This window comes from Myiozetetes cayanensis, unplaced genomic scaffold, assembly GCF_022539395.1.
Source record: "Myiozetetes cayanensis isolate MyiCay16 unplaced genomic scaffold, myiCay2020 scf3, whole genome shotgun sequence".
Lineage (NCBI taxonomy): Eukaryota > Metazoa > Chordata > Aves > Passeriformes > Tyrannidae > Myiozetetes > Myiozetetes cayanensis.
The window spans coordinates 32419095-32439310 of NW_026087521.1; the positions used below are offsets into that span (position 1 = coordinate 32419095).

Sequence of the window (20216 nt, forward strand, 5' to 3'; positions counted from 1 at the left end):
CCTTCCCTTTCAAAAAGGACCTTTAAATATGATAGGAGATATCCCCAGCTCTACTAAAGAAATATAACACTTTAGATTCTTATTCATGAAAAAATTATTTTTTCCATGGATAAACAGATCTCCAAAGTGCACATCCATACAGGGAACTCTATTTTATATTACAATTTTATTCACTTACTATGAATAGTCACAACATTAACTACTGCAGATAATCTATTCAATATATTTGAAAATCCATTTATTTTTATTTATTGATATGCATGTGTTACACTTGTATATAATACAGTACTTTCAGCATTGGTTTAAGAACAAGGAAACAAAGAAAACATATATTTAGAAGCATGATATAGATTTTTGGCCAAAAAGAGGCCATATTCAAACTCTACAAAACAGCACATTTATATTTTGCACTGTCCCAGACAATCTCTTTAAGATGCTACCTTCTGTCCAGAACTTGTTAGCACAAATCCATACAATACTAATCCATTCTAAAATACTGATATACCTAGCTGCTGCTACAGTTTATTCTAATTAAATTTTAATCAGAAAATAAGATTTTTTCCTGCCAACAATTTTTTATTACTTCTCAGCAGAATGACAGAATATACTTCTCAATTTTATTCCCAACAGTCATTTATTTTATTTAAGCTCTCCTGTGCAGTAATACAGCAGAGGTAATCAAATGGTTTTGGAACAGCAGGGGCTACTGTGACAGGCAGAGCACTCCAGGGTGTTCATCTATCATGGAACCTAATGTATAACTAAACTAACCATGTCAATGGCTTGTAATGATAAAATATTTTCCCTCTTCTGTTTTATGTTGTTGTTTGTTTGTTTGTTTGTTTTTGCAAGTCTGGTAACCACTCATAAGCTTACCCCTATGTATTTTTTACTACCACTGTGTGTGTGGCTTTCAATTCACCAAAGCATAAAGTCAAAATTCCCTTACCCTCTCTGGTCAGCTTGTTTATGCAGTGTTCCTAAAAGGAACTGCCAAATTTCTGTTGTATCAACAGTACAGATGGTACAATATATATTAAATGGAGCATAAAATTATACATTCTGTAATAACTTAGAAAAAAGCTCAGAGATGCTTAAGGCCTTTAAATATTGAGGATTTTTTTCATGTAACAGCACATTACAAAGTTCAAAAATTGCTACCAAAAAAAAAAAAGAAATTTTGGAAAGGATCAGATCTGAATTGGATGACTGTAAGCAAGCAAAATACTCATGAAGTGTAAATCTGGGAGGGCACTAAGACTTTTTTTCGTTTATAGCAAACAGACTAAACAGATATCTACATAAGCAACCATCAGTACTTAGGTTCAAGCAAGAGATTTTATTTTTTAATAAAAAGACAAAATTCTGAATGATTACCATCCAATTTCATAATTGTAAAACTCATTTACATCCCTGCCTACCTTTACAAAAAAGAGATGAAATACTGTCATTGACTGATTACCATGAACTTAAATGAATTAAAGGTTAGGAAAGTAAAGTACATATCAGGAACACCCATCTCCTTCAAACTAAATGCAAATGTTTATCTTATAGGTATAAAATGCTTTATAATAGAGGTGGTAATTGAGTTTTGACCACTACTTTTTTTAACTGTTAAGCTGCAGTAGTTGGTTAGCCTTAGGAAAACATGTCAACCTGACTATACAATCTAATATGACTGGTATATTCAGATAACTATTACTTGTCAACAATAATTATTAACAATGGATATATAATTCCATTCCTATAACAAAAGTAACTTCAAGGTGTTAAAATATGTACCTTTCAGAGCTGCAAGATTAGAACACAAATAAAAATGCCTAAAACTGCGCCATGCCAGAGGACCATTTCTGCAACAGAAATTTAATTAAAGCAGTGTGCAGTCCCACCAGTAATCTGAAAATGGACCAGGGATCATTTTAGAGGGAAGGATCCAATACATTTTGGAGGTCGACTTCATAAAGATGAAAAGCTACTGGTCTGCAACGAAGAACTGCTTTTCTGCACCTTTAGAGTATCAGCGTGTGATTACAGCTGCAAATTCCTTAGCAAGTACAATTTTACAAGTGTACACAGTTCAATCAGTTGAAATCTTTGTGACACAGAAGTTCAAAACGACTTTCCAGTAGTTTTGATCTCAAGGCTGTTGCTGATTGCAAGCCAGGTTCTCATTGAAACAATTGATTCTGAAGGATACACCCCAGCAGTATAAAATTTCACTTCAAGGATTGCCTGGAAGAATGAAATTCCCACATGTTGTATTTAAGGTTATCAGCCTTGAGACTGACTTGATTTGTCTTTAGCTATCGGGTTACCTGTAAAGAAAAAGAAAATCAGAAAATCAAAACTGGACATAGTGAATCTACTTCCAAAGTACTGGAAATTGAGACTGTAATGAGAGATCTCTGTCCAGCAAAGAGCTTTCAATTGTTTTTAAAATAGGTGAATAATCCCACATGGTATTAGATGGCATTGCTCCCCAAACTAAATTGTATGTTTAAGTGTTTTGTCGGAATTGGATCTGACAAGGAGAAATCAAAATGTGACCATGCCTAAAAATACAATAAAAGAATTTGAAGTTCTCAAATTAACAACCCACAATTTTTTGTTTTCTGTTATTCTCTTTTTTATTGTTAAAACTTCTCTACAGTAACTACTATGCTTTTAAAAATGTTAGCCATTGCATATAACAGTGGATGATACAGGAGATGTATTTTTCCATTCTTTGCATTCTTCTTTACAGCACAATCATAAAATCATTTAGGTTCTAAAAGGCAATGTCCTGTTAAAGGCTCAGTGCACCTCAGCAAATAATAATTACTTAGTGGAGAAACAGGACAAAAATCATTCATACATTAACAAGAGAGACAGAGATCCTGTTATTCACAAGGTACAAAATTACCAAGGATTTAATTTATAGTGGTTTCACCCAGCCTAACATGAAACAAGAGTGAAACAGAAGGACCACAGAGAAAGAGTGGGAGACAAAGCATTTCACAGTAATTGGAATTTCCCTCTGTCTGATTTGGATTTTAAACATTAAAAGAAAAAAACCCTGTCATATCAAACAAATGTAACTTTGAGGAATATTTCTGCTGTGTCAGTGGATACAATTAATCACCATGTAACATTTTAATATCAAATTGTGTCAGGTGTCAACTTCCCAGTTCTTGAAGAACAACTTATTGGAATGGTCACAACAACACTTTATGACATTGAGGGGCATATGCTTCTCATTTTGATCACAGAGAGAAGGGTCATGCTCCTTAATGATGAAACATTCTTTTGCCCTCAGCAAAACTGTTTGCATACAGCTCTTGTCAGCTATGCAGAGCATAAATTTAGAACAGAATACTAAAAAGACTTCGAGGAGTTCATTGCTTCAGTTTGCTTTCTCTATCAAGTTGTTTCTAGGAATTGCACTTAAGGCAATAATAAAATCGTGCTTTGTGATTTTTATGATACATGGGCTTATTCATTATACTGCTCTTATTTTACTTTATTCTCGTTGTAGGAAACAGCCCCCTGTGTCCCCTTCTACAGTGGAAGATTTGACAAAAATAATAAAGAATTAATTTAAAAGTCAGGCAAAATATTTCAGTGCCCTGCGACAAAGCTCAAAAGGCTGATGCAGCATCTTATTGTTATTTATGTTTTGCTTTATTGTAACAAGCTGGAATTTTACTCATGGAACCAGGTGCTACTGAGCTACAGAATGTAAAATACACATCTTCTGATCTTATCCACAGGTGGATTTTTATTAGCTTCACTTGCGATACAGGTCTCTCTCTCTCTCTCTCTCTCTCTCTCTCTATCCAGTAAAGAGCCACTAAGGCAAATAAGGGACAGGAGCTTCTTCATATGAGGAAAGGCTGTTCAGCTGAACTGCCACTGTTCAGCCTGGAGAAGAGGAGGCTGAGGGCTCAAATACAAGAAGAGAGGGTGCTAAGAAATTGGAGCCACACTGTTTTCACGTGGTGCCTGATGGTGCCACACCGTTTTCAAGTGGTGCATTTCTGCCTGACGGCAGAAGCGGCAATGAGAACAAATCAAAACACAGGAGGTTCACTCTCAGGAAAAACTTTTTTACTGTGAGCATGACTGAGCACTAGCACAGGTTGCCCAGGGAAGTTCTCCATTCTTGAAGATATTCAAAAGCTGTCTGGTCCTGGGCAACTGGCTCAAGGTGGCTCTGCTTGAGCAAGGGGGTTGGATTTCCACAGTTCCCTTCCAAACTCATCTATCCTGTGATGTATTATTCTTATTACATCCACCTCTGCCAATGCTTTGGCTAAGGTGATAAACTGCAGCTAGCAAAAAGAGTATATATATATATCAGTTACACAGCTTCTTGTAAGTGCAAATGTGTTCTCTTCAGTCACAAAGAAACTCAGTAAAATCTCCAGGCCTATCTGCTCCCCCATCTAGCTCTACAACCCTGTGGTGAAAATATTGCTACAAAAGCAACATACACTGTCTCATAGATGAAACAGGTGATATAAAGAAGAAAAAGCAGATAGCCATTCAAATCTCTGCATTATAATAAGTGACTAATCATATACAAACATCATTTTGCTTATACAGACTGTACAGGAAGTCAGACTGGATGTTCTTAGTTTTTACATTACATGACTGGAGTTTTTAACAGCTTTCCCCTGCCAGAATTTTTATTATTCCACATGGCCTCTTTTTTTTTTTTTTTTTTTTTTTTTTGTTCTGTTAACCACCAGGTCACACAGCGCTGCTCTGAGTAACACATATAGTGGTCTACATTTGCCTCTAAGTGAGATGATAATACTTGTTATGTGCAAGCACAGATTACACATTAACATTAATGGAAGTTATATATCCACACACCATACACATTTGGGAGTGAATCAACCTCTCGGTTGGTAAAGGCAGTTTCATAAAGAAGCAATAAAATTTTAGCTAATACTTAGTGATAGTATTCCCAGAAATGCTTAATTTTGGATATAGTAAAAGCTATTTGGTTTAAGTGTCTGGGAAGTAAGGTAGTAAGGTATTGTGCCAAAGGCCTTTGTAGAAAAGGGGGACTAATAATGGTATGTGTCTTCTCTTTAAAATCCTAAGAAAACAGTAACACCCTGAATAGATGCAAATCAAGTCTAATCAAGTTTTCAGTTAATAATTATTATATATGGAGAATTAACAATACAAATAAAAAAAGTACATGAAACCTTTAGCATCCTAGGTGTTGATCTGAATTAATTTGTTCATTTTTGGAACATAATTACTCTTTTTATGCTAATAAAATTTTTCACATAGTTGTTATATAATAAATACACTACATAAGACTCTCTTCACTTTCCTATCCTAAATATGTAATTAGAGTATAATTACTCTGCAGTTGCAGACTTTTTAATTTAAATTAGTGAGTGGTTGCTGTAAATTGGCTGCAACTGTATGTGACCTCACATTTTTATTATAACACAACAGTATATATGCACATAAATGAAGCTGAAGCTTTCCACATTCTTCTGCTCACAAAATGTTCAGAACAAACTCAACCTTCGGGTAGAACATTTTTTCCAGGGTAACCCAGAATGGACAGGAGATGAAAAGACCTCAAGGCATCACCTTAGAAAAGCTACCAACTCAAGAAATTTTTTTGGACAGTTTCCATTCCAATGTTATTCACAATGGGTGAAAAATGTCCTCACTTGTGAAAGCTGCACAGTGGATGAATACATCAGACAATACTGTCTATTTCACAAAAATAGTTTCCCAATAAAAATCCAGACAGGTACTTTTACTCAACACTTCCTTCTCCCATAGAAGAGGAAGGGAGAAAAAATCAAGACTATAGGATGTAAAGATGACTGAATGTATATTCCCTGAATAGTAAAAACACTTTTCCCTACTTTCATGCACCAAAGCATCAAAGAACCACAATTAGTTATAGTTCAAATCTTCTGTTTCTTCAAAGAAGAAACTAACTAATAATTTGCTAAGTACAAAAGAGTTTATACATGCAAATGAGGCACATAATTAATGATTATTTAATAGTGTTAGGAGAAAATAGATACCAATATATGGTATATCGAAACTAAGTGTGTGCTATAACATTTCATAACAAAATTTTGTGCATTACAACTTTTTGACTGGCAGCTCTTTGAATTTTTTCTATATTTATTGTAAACCATACATAAAATCTATATTGAAAACTGGCTCTTGAGTTTGCAAAGTCAAGTACTTGAAAGTTAGCAAAATGCTTTTTTATGTGTGTCCTTGCAACTGCAATTCTATCTCTTTTTCATCATGCACAGTAAAGAGTGGGTAAGAAGAGTTGGAGGGAAGTCTATAATAATGTCGTCAGGACTGTGTATTAATGAAAATGCAGAAAGCGGTAAATTTTTAAGCCAATGTTTCATCACTCCATAGATGGGAAGAATGATGGACCCTCTGTTCAAGATTTTCTCCAAAGAAACAGAAAGAACTTAGTACTTGGAGGTTTTCTTTTTAACTAGGACTGTTCCATCAACCATATAGGATTGTGTGTGGTCACAACTTGTGTCATCTGAGCATACTAAAGCTATCTTTTTCTCCCTTTTTTCTTTCTTGAGACACATAAACCAGAGAAAGGAAATTATTCTTTGTAAAAGCTATTAATAGCACAACCTGAGCTAAGTGGAATTTCATGAGACAAAGAAAAGCCATCTTGGCACCCCTAGCATTCTTCTCTAAAATATTAAAGACCTGTGGGAAACAAAAATGGTATGGAGATTTCAATTAAAATTAAAAAGGTGCTCACAAATTTATTTAATGAACAACATGAGATGAGCTAAGTACAGGGAATGCCACAAGAATCCCTTAAATAAGTGCTTAAGAAAAGAGGTCTAAGGAATGGCTTGAAGAAATGCCTAGCTGTGGATTGTCCTCCAAGTCATAGAGATAAGACAGGGATCCCATACCAAAACAGCCTTATTTGTATGCAATATTTTTCCATCCATTTTGTGTCCTTATTGCTGTATTCTTTCTTAAAATGTATGTAAAACACCACAAAAAATTAATAAATTGGTCAATGAAGTGATTCTTTAGCAAATGCAATGAACTTGAGAGGGCTATATCAGTCATATTTTTTCATAACATCAATAACTTTGTTTTGGTAGTGAAAACTTAATACAAATATTACAATGCAGAAACAGAAGGGCCCATATAACCAGAAACAAACATCTGCTAATGTATTTCTCCCCTTATGCCCTCTGAGAATGAGGCTGGGGTTGGAAATGAATCTTTTGAACAGATGGAAGCACACTATTTCCTGGAATTTCAAAATTCATACAGTGTTTTTGCCATGTACTATCATTCACACGTGGCTTATGAAAACAAATGACAGAGTGCATTGCCACTTGTTCATTTACATTCAATGAAACCACATAACTTGTAATCTTGGAAAATGCTTCTGTTCTAACACTACTATCTTGTACCAGTGATAATGTTAACAAAGACAGGTTCACAACTTTCTGACAGCTGGAGAATCACGTAATTTATTTTCTAATGAATTAGGGAAACTGGACAAAAAGGTGTTAAGGGCCTTTCTGCAATAGGGCTCCTGTATGCATGCGCACTCAACAGCAGGTAGGTGTAGATTTGAGTGTTTATGCTAGATAACTAAGCTTCTGGAGAGATGAGGAACCATTTCAAAAGTCTGAGAAATATTAAGGTGACCCAAGCCCGTTTCAAAGGACCTGCAGTAGAGAAGCATGAATTAGGAAACAGGCCCTTGTTTCAGTCTTACAGATGGTTATTTGACTTGGGCGTGGGCCAAAAGGCAAAATTTAAGTGTTTTGTGAGCAGTCTGGAAAACAGATATTTGACGATAACTCTATGGATTCAATTACCTTTAGTGAAAGTTACATTATTGGAAGACAATTTTTCAAATCATGCAATGTTTCATTCCTGCTTATAAAACTTTGGCCCTACCTAAAATTTTATATCAAGCCTCAAGAGCTTTAAATTGTTCACTTAGCTTTACTTTAGGCACTGCAGTATGTAAAGTATTAGTCTAAACATGTTCCCAAGTCTGTAATGGAGCAGTCTAGAATTCCAGATTCTCAGGCCTGTCCTTCAGCAAACAAGATTAGCTCATTTTATTAATGAACATCACCGAGTACACTTCAATGGTTCAAAAGTTTCACATGTCTTTGATAATCAAAGACTCCAAAACTTCTTTATTCTTTCATACTTTTACTGCATTGTGTTTAATCAGAACTGTATTCATGACAATTCTTGCGCTTAGGACCTTTCATTATAAAGAGAGAAACATTTTGAAAACTCATATCATACAATGTTATTTGAAATATAACTTTGTATTCTATCGCGGGTGGGGTTTAGTCCTTTGTTTTCTCATTGCTCTTAATGATTTCACCAGGAGACTTTTAGTGATAAAGTGAAGATCTAGACAATTAGTCTTAAAAATTGTAATTGAAGCTAAAAGGTTTTGGAAACCTTTCACATGTAAACTGAGCTTTCTCTTGGCTTCAAATCTGAAAGCTAGGACTAGAAAAATAGGTAAAGGAAAAATACTTTAGAGCATGGCATATGTTCCTATGTAAATGTTCATATGTAAATGACAAAGTTCTTCATCTTTAGCATGGTTTTAAGACTAAACAGACAAAATCTAGCATATTTTAGCAATACAGTGAAAATAGCCCTTTCTTCACTTTTTCTGAAATTAGGTAATCCAGTATGGGATATTGAGCTTTCAGCTACAAAGGCAACACCAGACTGAATGTATCAAGATGGACTTCCTCTCTAAGTGCTGTTCTCCAGAGCATTTGTTGTTTTCCCATGAGAGTGACTAACTTGAGTGACTGGGTCAACCTTTGAAAGTACTGAGGGAAGAAAGATATTTTAAGGCTCCCAGAAGCATCTGACACACTGAGGCTGCTCAGGAGCACAGCACAGAGTCTCTCCAACCACCCTCCTGAAGCTCTGCCTGAATAAGCCACAATTCCTCGGTGTCTGCAGCACGCTGCACAACTACAGTGAGGAGTAAGGTACAACAATTCCTGTTAATACTGTGTAAACCTGTATTTGTACACACCTGCTGCTCTGTGAGTAATAAACGAGGGCTGGAACACATTTTCTGGAGTGGTTTGACTCTTTATTCCTCAACGAACGTTCTGGCCCTTCCTTAGAATCCGACCAAGACTAGGATTCATCACAACTAGTGCTCCAACATGGAGCCAAATATTTTTTGTGTGGAAAAAACAAATATTGTCATCAGGCACAGCAGAAACCTCCTTTCTCTACTTCTCCATTCGGACTTGAGGAGTTTTACACGTTTGCCTAAGAAACAAACACATGTCAACTAGTACACTCTTATGACATTAGTTATACAGAAAACAAAACTGGGATAAATAGAAACTTTTAAATTACAAGGAAAAGTCCAAAATAACAGGAAAAAAACATTTCAGAATCAGAGCAAATTCTTTTATGAAAAGTGCATGGTCTTAAAAATATCCAAACGTATTCAAATTCAAACTCTTATTTGTCATCAAAAAGCAATAGAAACTTATATATTAGACTCATGTTTGAAAGTATATCAGAAATATTTAAGTATGACAAAACAGTAATTGAAAAGTTCTTTGAGAATAAGTCCATGGATAGACCTGTAATAAAGAAAAGAGTCATGAACTCAGAATACAATTCCTTTAAAATGAAAGACATGAGTGTGTTCTTATAATAAATGTTTAAAGTAAAAGTGAATCAAACCAAAACAAATGGGAAAAAAACCGAACCAAAAAAAACCCCAAAAGTTTAGTCTGAACTGAGGAGAACTTTACTACAGACATTTCTACAGTTAGAAGGTTACAGGAAACACCATAAAATAACAGATGACACATTTCAAAAGACAATATTCAATTCAGACAGATACTTCCTTATCTAGATAGTTGAGGTAGATTTTGGACTGCTGATAATGATTGCTTCTGAAAAGGGTTGCATAGAATCTCAAAAGATCACCAAAATTTCTTTAAGTTTCTTCTTTTTTTTTTTTTCTTTAGGATTTTTAACTTAAATATCATGTTGCAGGATCATTAGAAATATACACTACAAGATTAAACTCATAGCTTTAATAACTTCTTGCTGAAATAAAATGTCTAAACATTTAAATGCTAGGAAACAAATGAATACAGTTCTGTTTTCATATTTCCTTGAACTGGATAGTTTACAAAATAAAATTAATTGGTACAGCTCACTGGGACAATTGTAATAGTGAATAGTTGATGAAGACATATGAGTTATGTCAAGGCTAAATTCAATTCATTAGTCTTTCCAATGTGCTTCATTATTATTGTCTTCCAAAAGGTTATGCCACTACAATGCACATACCTTAACTTTCTCAATGTTTCTGTAACTCAGCAGAGAAATTAAGTTTATGGTAGAATTGTTTTAATTTAACAAAATATTTCCTTTGCAGACAAGAGTTTTATATTAAAAGAAGACTTAAACATAAACCTTATTTTACTTTCTGTAACAGATAATAACTGTAGCAATTCAGACAAGGATATATCCTCTTGAGGTTTTTGCAGTGATCGCAACTCCATAGAGGGACTGCAGCATGGCGGCATTAAAGACTGCAAGACAATTAATTAAATAAATGAAATTTACTTCTATACCACTTATTCTACCTCATCATCCCAAGTGGGAGATAAAACAACCTCCTTCCTTTCTCCATATGAGGAAACTGAAGCATAATAAAGAGTCGTGCTCCTCTTTCAACTGTAAGAAAGTAAAAGGAGATGGAGGGATGGGAACAGAGTCCATCTGGTTTTGGCTTTATCTGACTTCACTTACCTACAAAAAAGCCTAGACTTGTTTTTGTTTGGAAAGGAAAACCTATAACAAACTTTGTTTATATTTTAAATATGAAAAAGCAAAACAAATTAAAAAGAAATACAAAACCAGCCTTGCTTTAAAACTAGATTGAGGTTTAAAATTGCCTTCCAGGTACAAAGGATTTTCATCTTTTAATGTATTTCCCCAGAAATTGGGTAAGATTGAACTTCACATTATTCCCACTAAAAAACTCAGGCATTCTAAATTAATCATGTCTGATATCTTTTACGTCTTCAAATGTTTATGCTGTGGGTATTTTTTCCTAGGATTTTGAGTGGAGAGTAACAAGCTATGTGGAGAAGACCAAAATAGAAATGTAAATTATTTCCTTACCTGTAATTTTATCTTCTATATAAGGGTACCTGCTGCTCTGTTAGTGCAGTACTGATGTGTTTTCTGCCTTTGTCCCAAGCTTCAGAGATCCCTCTGGTGATTTTTCCCCACTTGCTTACCAGTTTCCGCTGCTGGCATTTTGAGGGAGTGGACTCACATTTGGCTCCACGAATACTGCCACAGCTGAGGGAATATAAGACAACTAAAAAACAAGTTAGAAAACAGCAGAGCAATATCCAGGCAGGAAAAAAAAATTAAAAACAATGAATCAGTCATCAACTTGAAACCTTTGATCATTTTCCTTTCTTTTTTTCATCCATTTGGAATCTCCATATGAAGAAAAGACTTTTCTGTGCTTGGAGAAATTTTAGTTGAACTAATGGGAGCTGACAGAGTAGTGGGTACCATTCAGAGAACATAAAATTATTTTAAGGAAATCTAATTTTAACTTTCTCCAGTATGAGTACCCATCATGTCATCACTCCAACACAGATAAGAAAGAGAAGAAAGGTGGCAGATTTGGAAGACTTCAGAAAAATCACTGTCATCTTTTCTCAAGTCTTAATAGAACTGTGAAAAAGGAAGACCCAAGAGATTTTCCCTTAGAGACTGTAATAGATAAACAATGAGAAGGATTTCTCATTGCCCAGGAAAATAACACTTAAAGTATGTTTCACTAAGAAGTAGTCAAGATTATGGTTCCTTCTCAACTAATAGTTGTAGTCATCTTGGCCAAAGACAAAAAGAACAACCACTACAGTCACTTTAATAAGTAAATGTTTTCCTGATTGAGCATTATGGAGATGTCAGCTGAAAGTTACAAGGCCTTACAACTCCTCTGTACTGGGGATCATCTGGACACTGTTTTTGAACTCCATAGTACACAGAGAAGAAGTATTCTATCAAAGGAGAAAATGAATGCTAGAAATTTAAATAAGAATCTGATATGGTATTCAATTTAGCTTATCTTTCCTAAAGAACCTGTCCAGTTTCTTCACACCTGCATCTTCTCATTATCTTCTAACTAATATGTGACCCAAGACAAGTATGAATGAATTGAAGTAGCTAATAACTTCAATTAGATGTTGGCCTTCTAGAATCTCAAGTAATGAAGGAAAGACCAAAAGGCTCTGAAGAGGTCATTGCCTTCAAATATCAGGAATGTTCAGTACCAATTATGTGCCTTAAGGTCGAGAGAAAGAAAAAGGATTCTGGTAATTTCTTGAATAAACCTCCAAGAAGAAATTGGTTTCCCAAGTAATAAGCTTCAAATTTGCCAAGGTGCATTCTAGAACAAGGTCTCCTGTTGCTTTTTTTGTACTTTGAGTATAACGAAAAATAATTATTAGCAAGTGGAATTGGAATGATGCTTTGAAGATGAGAAATTTGCATTTTCCAAGGTCACTCTGAAAAGATGACAAGGAGGCAGGATAGAGGGATCTCCAGATTCTAGAAGAGGAACTGATCTGATTTTGCAGTGTATTTGCCTGAATTAGAGACAGCAGGAGCAGAGATAAAGTCATTTGGTCTTCCTTTGGTAGGAACATGTTCCTAAGTCACAAAGATGGAATTCAGGATGAAGAAACAAGTTCTTCTGGCTGCCATCAGTAATATATCTTCTGGTGTTCTTGAACCTGAAGACACAAACTGTTTTGGACCTCTTAAAATATACAATGCCATTAAAATTCTCAGATCTTCTATTACTACTGAGTTTGTAGATACATGTTGGCTAGACACAATCCACTGTTTCCTTGAGTTCATATCATCCCTCATAAACTGGAAACACACTTCTGTTCAGTCTTGCCAATATAATTCCACATGTTGCATCAAAGGAATAAGCCATGATAAAATGGATATTTTGCAGCTTTATCCAGAATCTGCACTTCAGAGCTCTATGGCATTTATCACTGCAGATATGGAAGGGATTGAATGAGAGTCAGAACTGTAAGATCTGAGAAGGAATCATTAGTGTATACTAACAAAGCAGTAGAAGAAAACTCAGAGTCCATTTTATAGAACACATAAAGTACTTTGAAGTCTGTTCTCCACAGCAATAGTGTCTTTCCTGAAATTTGACCAGGTGTTCACTGAGGTGGAAGGAGTAGTAAACTCCAAGCCATGAAAAAAAAAAAATGTACCATATATAAATTAATTCTATGTTGGCCATCTTTATTTATTTAGTTGTAGACATCAATCTTCCACTTATTCCTGCCTGAAATTTTCCTTAATTTTGAAGAGTTTTCAGATAGAACACAACTATCTTCATTATTCTTATTTAGAAATATGTAAGATTAACAATCATGCTCACTTTGCTCTGCAAGGGAATAATATCTAAATAATCTGATTTCAGCTTGTTTGAGACTTGTTCACTCCTCCCACTGTGTATGCTCAGAATGCTCTGTATGGCTGACTCTCCACTTCATATTGATTACTACCCATTTCCTTCCCTGTTAGAAGGCAGAAAAGCAGAGCTGTGAGAGAGTGGGGGTTTTGATATGTTCTATAATCAGTCCTAATGAGTTAGGAAATACCTCAAGAAAACTATGCGATTTTGGAGAACTGAAGGTATTACATTTTGAACAATTAGGGGCCACTTTTGCACTCCCTCCTTTCAATTCTACAACTAAGCAGTGATGCAGAGTTTCTGAAGCCTGTGCCAAATACCCAGGGAAAAAGGCAAGAGTTCTGCCTCCAGCTATTTAGGTAGCAGATAACGTGAGGTTTCAGAAAACCTTTTTCCCTCTAAGGTGAAATGTATCATTTCTGACTTGCAGAAATGATACAAAGAAGCCCCTACAGCCTACAAAGGCGGGTGAGACAAGGAAGAAGCGCTAGTTTTAGAGCATGCCAGCATGACTTACACGATGCTGGCATAGGAATATCATCTTTCTGTATGGTAATTCCTGAGGTAGTAAAAACTGACAATTTTCCAAGAAAATGTAAAAGGACTACTAGATATTCAAAGAGCCCTTCTTGCACAGCTGTGAATGTCAAAGAGACTGACAGAATGAAGCTGCAAATGAGCGGAAACATCTTTGATTTTGGTGTCAGGATGTTGGAAAAGTAGAACTTCATGGAGAAGTGCAGGAAACCAGTCATTAACAAACAACCTCAAGAACTCATTTTTATTTTCCATCAGAGGCACAAAATCATTCTTCAGACATGAAGTCAATGTTTCTAACATGCCAGCAAAGGACAAGGGGGAAAACAAGAATAAGAAAAATACATCACAAGTTGAATCTTTTGGGACAAAGGCAGAAAACCTCCTGACTGGATTGATGAATTGTACAGCTCACACATGGAAGTAATATTTGCAAAAAATTAATGATTATTAATTAAATACATGCAATTGAAATCTATTTGCATTTTTCTTTGAAAATTGCAGAAATATTTTCCCATGATTTCAGAGTAATTTTGTCAATGTTCAGGTTCTGTAGATGATAAAATGATGCTTTACAATGGATCCTAGCTGCAATCTTACCTTAGGACAAACTATTCCATGGTAAAAATGTATAAATTAGAGCATAGATTACTAACACTGCGAATGTGATGAAGGGATTGCAAAAGATTTCATTTCTCATGATTCATTTGTCAGTGTGTCTACTCACAAAAAAAATTTGGATTACCCCTTCTGAGTAGTTAGAGATGAGACTGTGTATTCACAGGTAGATTAGCAAGGCAATGTATTATCAGGCTCCCTCTTTTCAAAAGAGCTGTATCTATGAATATTGCCTTTCACCCATTCTCTCTTTTGATGTTCCTTACTTTTTATTCTTAATTTCAGTATCCATAGGACTCAAAGTCAGAACAGAACTAAACAAAATTTGAGACTGAAAATGTCTTGGGAGTTGAATGTTTGGATTATCCTCACCCACCCAACAAGTTTTACTGACCTTTCAATTTCTGACTTTGCTTATAACATTTCACATCACGACACTTGTTCCTATAATTCTTTATATCATAACTTGTCCTTTGTGGATATTTTAGAGTATATTTGCTTTTAAGGATAGGACCATGACTTGTCTAGATTTCTGTGAGTGAAAAAATGAACATCATCAAGCTGTAGGCCTAGACTCCTGTCAAATATAGACTTGCAACTTTTCATAGGATAAAACTAGGCATACCAACATTAAAGAAACAAATTTGGTATATAAAGGCTATTTTTAGGAAAATCAGTGAATTGCATAGCCCTGAGTACTGATGATTCCTCATAACATGTGTTGGCTGGCATGCTAACTATCAAAAGATTAGTGTTTAGGTTCCCTAAAAAAATATGAAGCTTCAAAATGAAAGAACTGTGATGCTAGATCAAAACAATAATTAATGATTAATACAAAATCTAGCTTGACCCTAGAAAATGTCCTCATTTTTCCACTACCAGCTCATCAGCCCCCTAAAACTTGTGTGTATTCTTAGAAAAGGTGTACATACAACTTACTGCCATTTTAATGACAGATTAGATACAGTGAGTCTCTGAGTTAGCAATGAGAAACACGCTGCAACAGCTGCAAATTTCTCCTAGTGACAGATTAGCCAAAGGCGTGGAAAGAGATACCATACCATGGAAAGAGATACATAAAGGGGCTGTCACAAATGCAATCACTCTTTTCCATGGGTAATATTTTGCTACAGTCTGTGCACTCACTTATATTGTAATCACATAATTTTCAGGAACCACAAGGTATTGCTGGTCACTGTATATATGTGCATTATTCCTATAAATCTTCATCTGAAATTAGGCAGGAGGTGAGGAGTCTATAGACAGAGGCTCTGAAGCGAGACAGGGAAACAGAGCAGTTTTACAGGGCAGTAGTTTCTTCACTGATACATACATCTCCTTAAATAATATTAGGGAAAGCACTTCCTGTACCTAACACACGTCAGATCATCGATTCATCCTATACGTATTTCACATTTCACAGCAGACAAAATAAAAGACAAATTATTTCATGGGATATAACTAGTAGCAGTTTTACATTGTAAAACGTCATTTGAAAATATGCTGCCTTATTAGTTAGTCAGTTAGTGCCTCAGTACTAACTGACCATAGCTACCATACATCCAGCCCATCAGAAACACCCTGGAATAACCTATGCATGATATTTATATGAAGAATCTCTGTTTTTTCCAAATATATATCATTTCAACTGTTGTTTCTGAAAAGCCTGGAGGAGGAAGAAGAATAGACATGAGGGAAGAAGCTACCACAATGGTGATATTTCTTTTCATCTTTGGCAGAAAAAAAATTAATACTTGTTCCATTTTCTTCCCCTCTGCTGCTGCTTAAAGAGCCTATGCATCTGTTCCTCATCTGGAGAAGTACAGATCAACAACTAACATTGCCAACATTAGGTCAGGCTCAGTTGCAAGAAAAATGCCAGCTTCTTCTCATATCTAGGGACGTACTTTAGCTCTCTTGTATTATGTTGTCTTTCTCAAGCAGCAGTTATGACAGTACTGGTGGTAGTTGAGTTGCCACTTAATTCTGCCTTTTGATAATGGAAATCTGAGAATCCCAATGAAAAGCATTACTATGTAAAAGTACCTCACAGAGGTCCTTTCCTTCCTTATGCTGAAAGGGTTATGAACAGCATATTTTGTAAATTGAAACATAAATAAAATTATATCCTCTCCTTTCACCAGCTGTAATTAATTTAGAAACAACCCAGCATCTGCAAGTGAGAGAAAGGAGATAGGGTAAAAATGTAAGCAGTATTTATAGATCGCAATGAAATTACATTGATTGAGAGCAGTGGGATGAACATACTGAATACAATTTGGCTTCATGTGCAGCCAGTTGGTGTGTTTGGATGGTGCACTTTCTCTTCTTCCAAGGATGTTATTCAATTTTGACTTTCTTTTAAACTCTGGAAGCTATAATGTAAAATTAAACAAGTTAGAATATTACAAATAACTGACTTCAGGCTCTCTCCAATATTGTTTTTGAATGTAGATGAACACTCTCAGCTCACCATGCTGGCAATATTTCTGTTCGTTTCACACTAGTAGTCTATCTCCGGTATTGATTTGGAAAGCAGATTTGGATTTGGCATGGGGATGAATATATTCAATATGGATTTATTTTTGGCCCATAATATTTCTCTTTTATTTCTCTCTGGCCTTGTAATATCCATTTTATTTTAGTGCAGTACTCTATTTCTAATATTGGTTTAGCATATAGTTACATAGTAATATATTAGATATTGATTTCTTTCTGTTCTGCAGTGTGCTTTTCTCCACATGTTAAAAATATTAGCCAGTTTTCAGAGTGACAGTTGTGGTTCCTTCAGCCCATCTTAAAAATGGGCGTGCTCAGCTAGTCCAGTAGCTAGATGCTCGTTTCCAAAAGCTGGTCCTTTGTGACCTGGCTGAAAATACTTCTTTCACTTGTCTACAGGAAAACACTGCTTGGTTTCACTATCTAGAGATTTTCAGAGGTTAATAGTCAATACCTGCTATGTATCTGACTATTTTTTTGTTGTTAATTTATAGTATTAGTATTAGTGTTTGTATTATACCAACAAGTCAATGCTAAAAGAACATGCAATGTTGCTAACTTTTACTGAATATTGTATACTGGACATGTTGCTCACCATAGTATGATTCACCAGTTTAGCTCACAGCTGTGTATCTTCAGAATATGAAAATCTTTGAAAATTTGAAATATTATATTGCATTTAATAGTGGTCAAAGTTCAAACCTTCCCAAACTGACAAAGAATGACAAGATTTTTATGATCATCTTCCTAATGAGGACCATTAAAGAGAGTAAGTTCTTTAAGCCAGCTGCTTCCTATTCAGCATTAAGTATCTAAATGTTGGGGCTAATCTAGTCATCTTAGCTTTCCTCTAGGTTACCTGAAAGACATAAGCACCTCCAGAAGGTAAATAATCTGACTTATCTTAGAACAAATTAATTGTTTTCTGGAATTGAACAATTCTCAATACTAAAAAGGTAGTCTAGACCCTCCCTGGGCTAGTTATCTCACTCTAGAGTCCTAACCCAAGCAAAGTCCAGTAAATTCTACTCCATATATTTTAACCAGAACTTGGTGCTTAGTGTTAAAGCTATGCCTTGTTCTGCAGGCAGTTCTACCAAATCAAACTAAAAGCTGGAAGACAAGGTACTATTTATTACTGCACAGTGGTTCAAAGCTGCCACAGGGAAGGTTTAGACTGAACATGAGGAAGTTTCTCTTTACTGAAAGGATGGTCAAATATTGGAACAGGCTTTCTAGAGAGGTGGTCAACACCACAAGCTTGTCAGTTGTTAAAGAGGCAACTGTACAATGCCCCTATTGATGTGCTTTAATTTTGTTAGCCCTGAATTGGTCAGGTAGTTGGATTAGATGATCACTGTAGGTTCCTTTCAACTGAAATAGTCTATTCTACGCTATACTTTTTCTCATGAAAAATACAAATGTGTATTTCTCTACATCTTCATAAAATACCAGCCCAGAGACACTTTCTCACTGCCAGGAGCAAGCACACACTTCTTTAGTCATGCTGCACCTCCAGGATCTCAAGATGAGAGCTCGGATGCAGCACTTTACCTTGTTCTTATGATCTAGTTTCTGTAGGAAAGACACACAGCTTTATGGGCTGCCTAGGAGCCATGACATGGTCCAAGATAGTCCCAGGGTGGATGCCTGGAGAACTGGGACCACAGGAGGCATTGAAACGTGCACTTTCATACAGTTTACATGCAGCTTGTAGTGCTCTTCTGTAAAGTCTACCTCTACTATAAAAATAATGGGCATTGTACTGTTCTTAAAAATACAAGTAAAGCCTGGCATCTGGATTAGCCCTTGGAAAACCCCTATCCACAGAGGCACCTCTGGTGTGGGATACGTCTCAGAACTAAGAGAAATATTAAATTCTTTCTCCTCAGCTCTTACCTGACTGCAAAATATATTTGTAAAGAGCTCCTTTGTTTAACACAAATTCATAGAATTTTTTAAATGTCATTGTCAGTTTTACACATAAGACTGCTATATTTTGTAGTTTTCAATTGATGGGAAAATTCCTTTGTTTTAAGCAGAAGTTTTCCTATATTGCAAGAAAAGAAAGGAAACAACCAGGAGAGCTTTTTGAATTAAAATAATTATATTAGAAAGACATTGTAAGAAGAAAGAATATTTCAAATGTAAAAAAAAAAAAAATTGGATTTTCCCCTTTCTTGAAACACTTTTCTCATCATTTAAAGAGGGCAATGTGACAAAAAATTTGTGTTTATTTATCAAAAATTAGGGCTAGCCATATAAAAAAAAAATCATTTGCTTCCTCTAACAACAGTTTCTCAGTCCAGTCTGGAGGAGAATGCCTGAATGTGCCTGGTAAAATCTCAGCTATGCTCATAATTATTTCATAATGTGCTTCTGAATATTCTGTTTTGCTGTGGTATAATGCTCAGCAACACAAACACACATTTTTTATCATGAACTCAAAAAAATTTCTTGTTTAGATAAGTTGTCATTGGCTTTTTTCCCTTCCCTTCCTACAAGCTACATAGACCAATGCAGTCAACTCTAAACCAGCACAAGTTAACTCAGTACCCAGCTTATTCATACACTTTCTCCCTGTATTCAGTCCTTTCCTATGATTAACTCTTAAAATCAGCCTTTTCCCACTAATATGCAAACAAATTAGGAAAATAATACCTATTTTTGCATTCGGAAGAAAATTTCCAAATGAGTTTTCTTAACATCTGAATTCAGGTATTTCTAATTCATTATTCATTGTATGACCTTATTAGATCCCTAAAGCTGAACAAAATGCAAAACCTCAAGTTGACCACATTTTTAAAAATCACTTCATTTTCTCCCAGTATTCATTTGGCCTTTTTGCCTAATACCATAAGTATTAGGAAGTTGGTATCATCAGTTTTTAAAATAGTATGATTAAATATGCTAAGAAAGGTGGACAAGTAAAATACTTTCTTCCTCCACTAGTTTTATCTCTAACATAAAGTTTAACTATTAACAACTCAAGATGTGGAAAAACAAGTGCTGCTTTTGAAGT

General features: G+C 35.3%; 1 protein-coding gene across 6 annotated transcripts in view; it reads right to left on the minus strand.

Annotated features, from left to right (window-relative positions):
* Window positions 1–216: 216 nt before the first annotated feature.
* TAFA2 (TAFA chemokine like family member 2) overlaps window positions 217–20216 on the minus strand; it is a 179104-nt gene continuing 159104 nt past the window's right edge. For 3 of the 6 annotated variants that reach the window (XM_050323821.1, XM_050323822.1, XM_050323818.1), the window contains 2 exons: window positions 9068–11379; window positions 217–2315 (listed from right to left, as the gene is read on the minus strand). In XM_050323821.1, coding sequence (XP_050179778.1) covers window positions 11350–11379 — 30 coding nt within the window. In that variant the 3' untranslated portion in view covers window positions 217–2315; window positions 9068–11349. The remainder of the gene's footprint in view (window positions 2316–9067; window positions 11380–20216) is intronic. The other 3 variants (XR_007629936.1, XM_050323819.1, XM_050323820.1) reach the window with 2 other exon arrangements.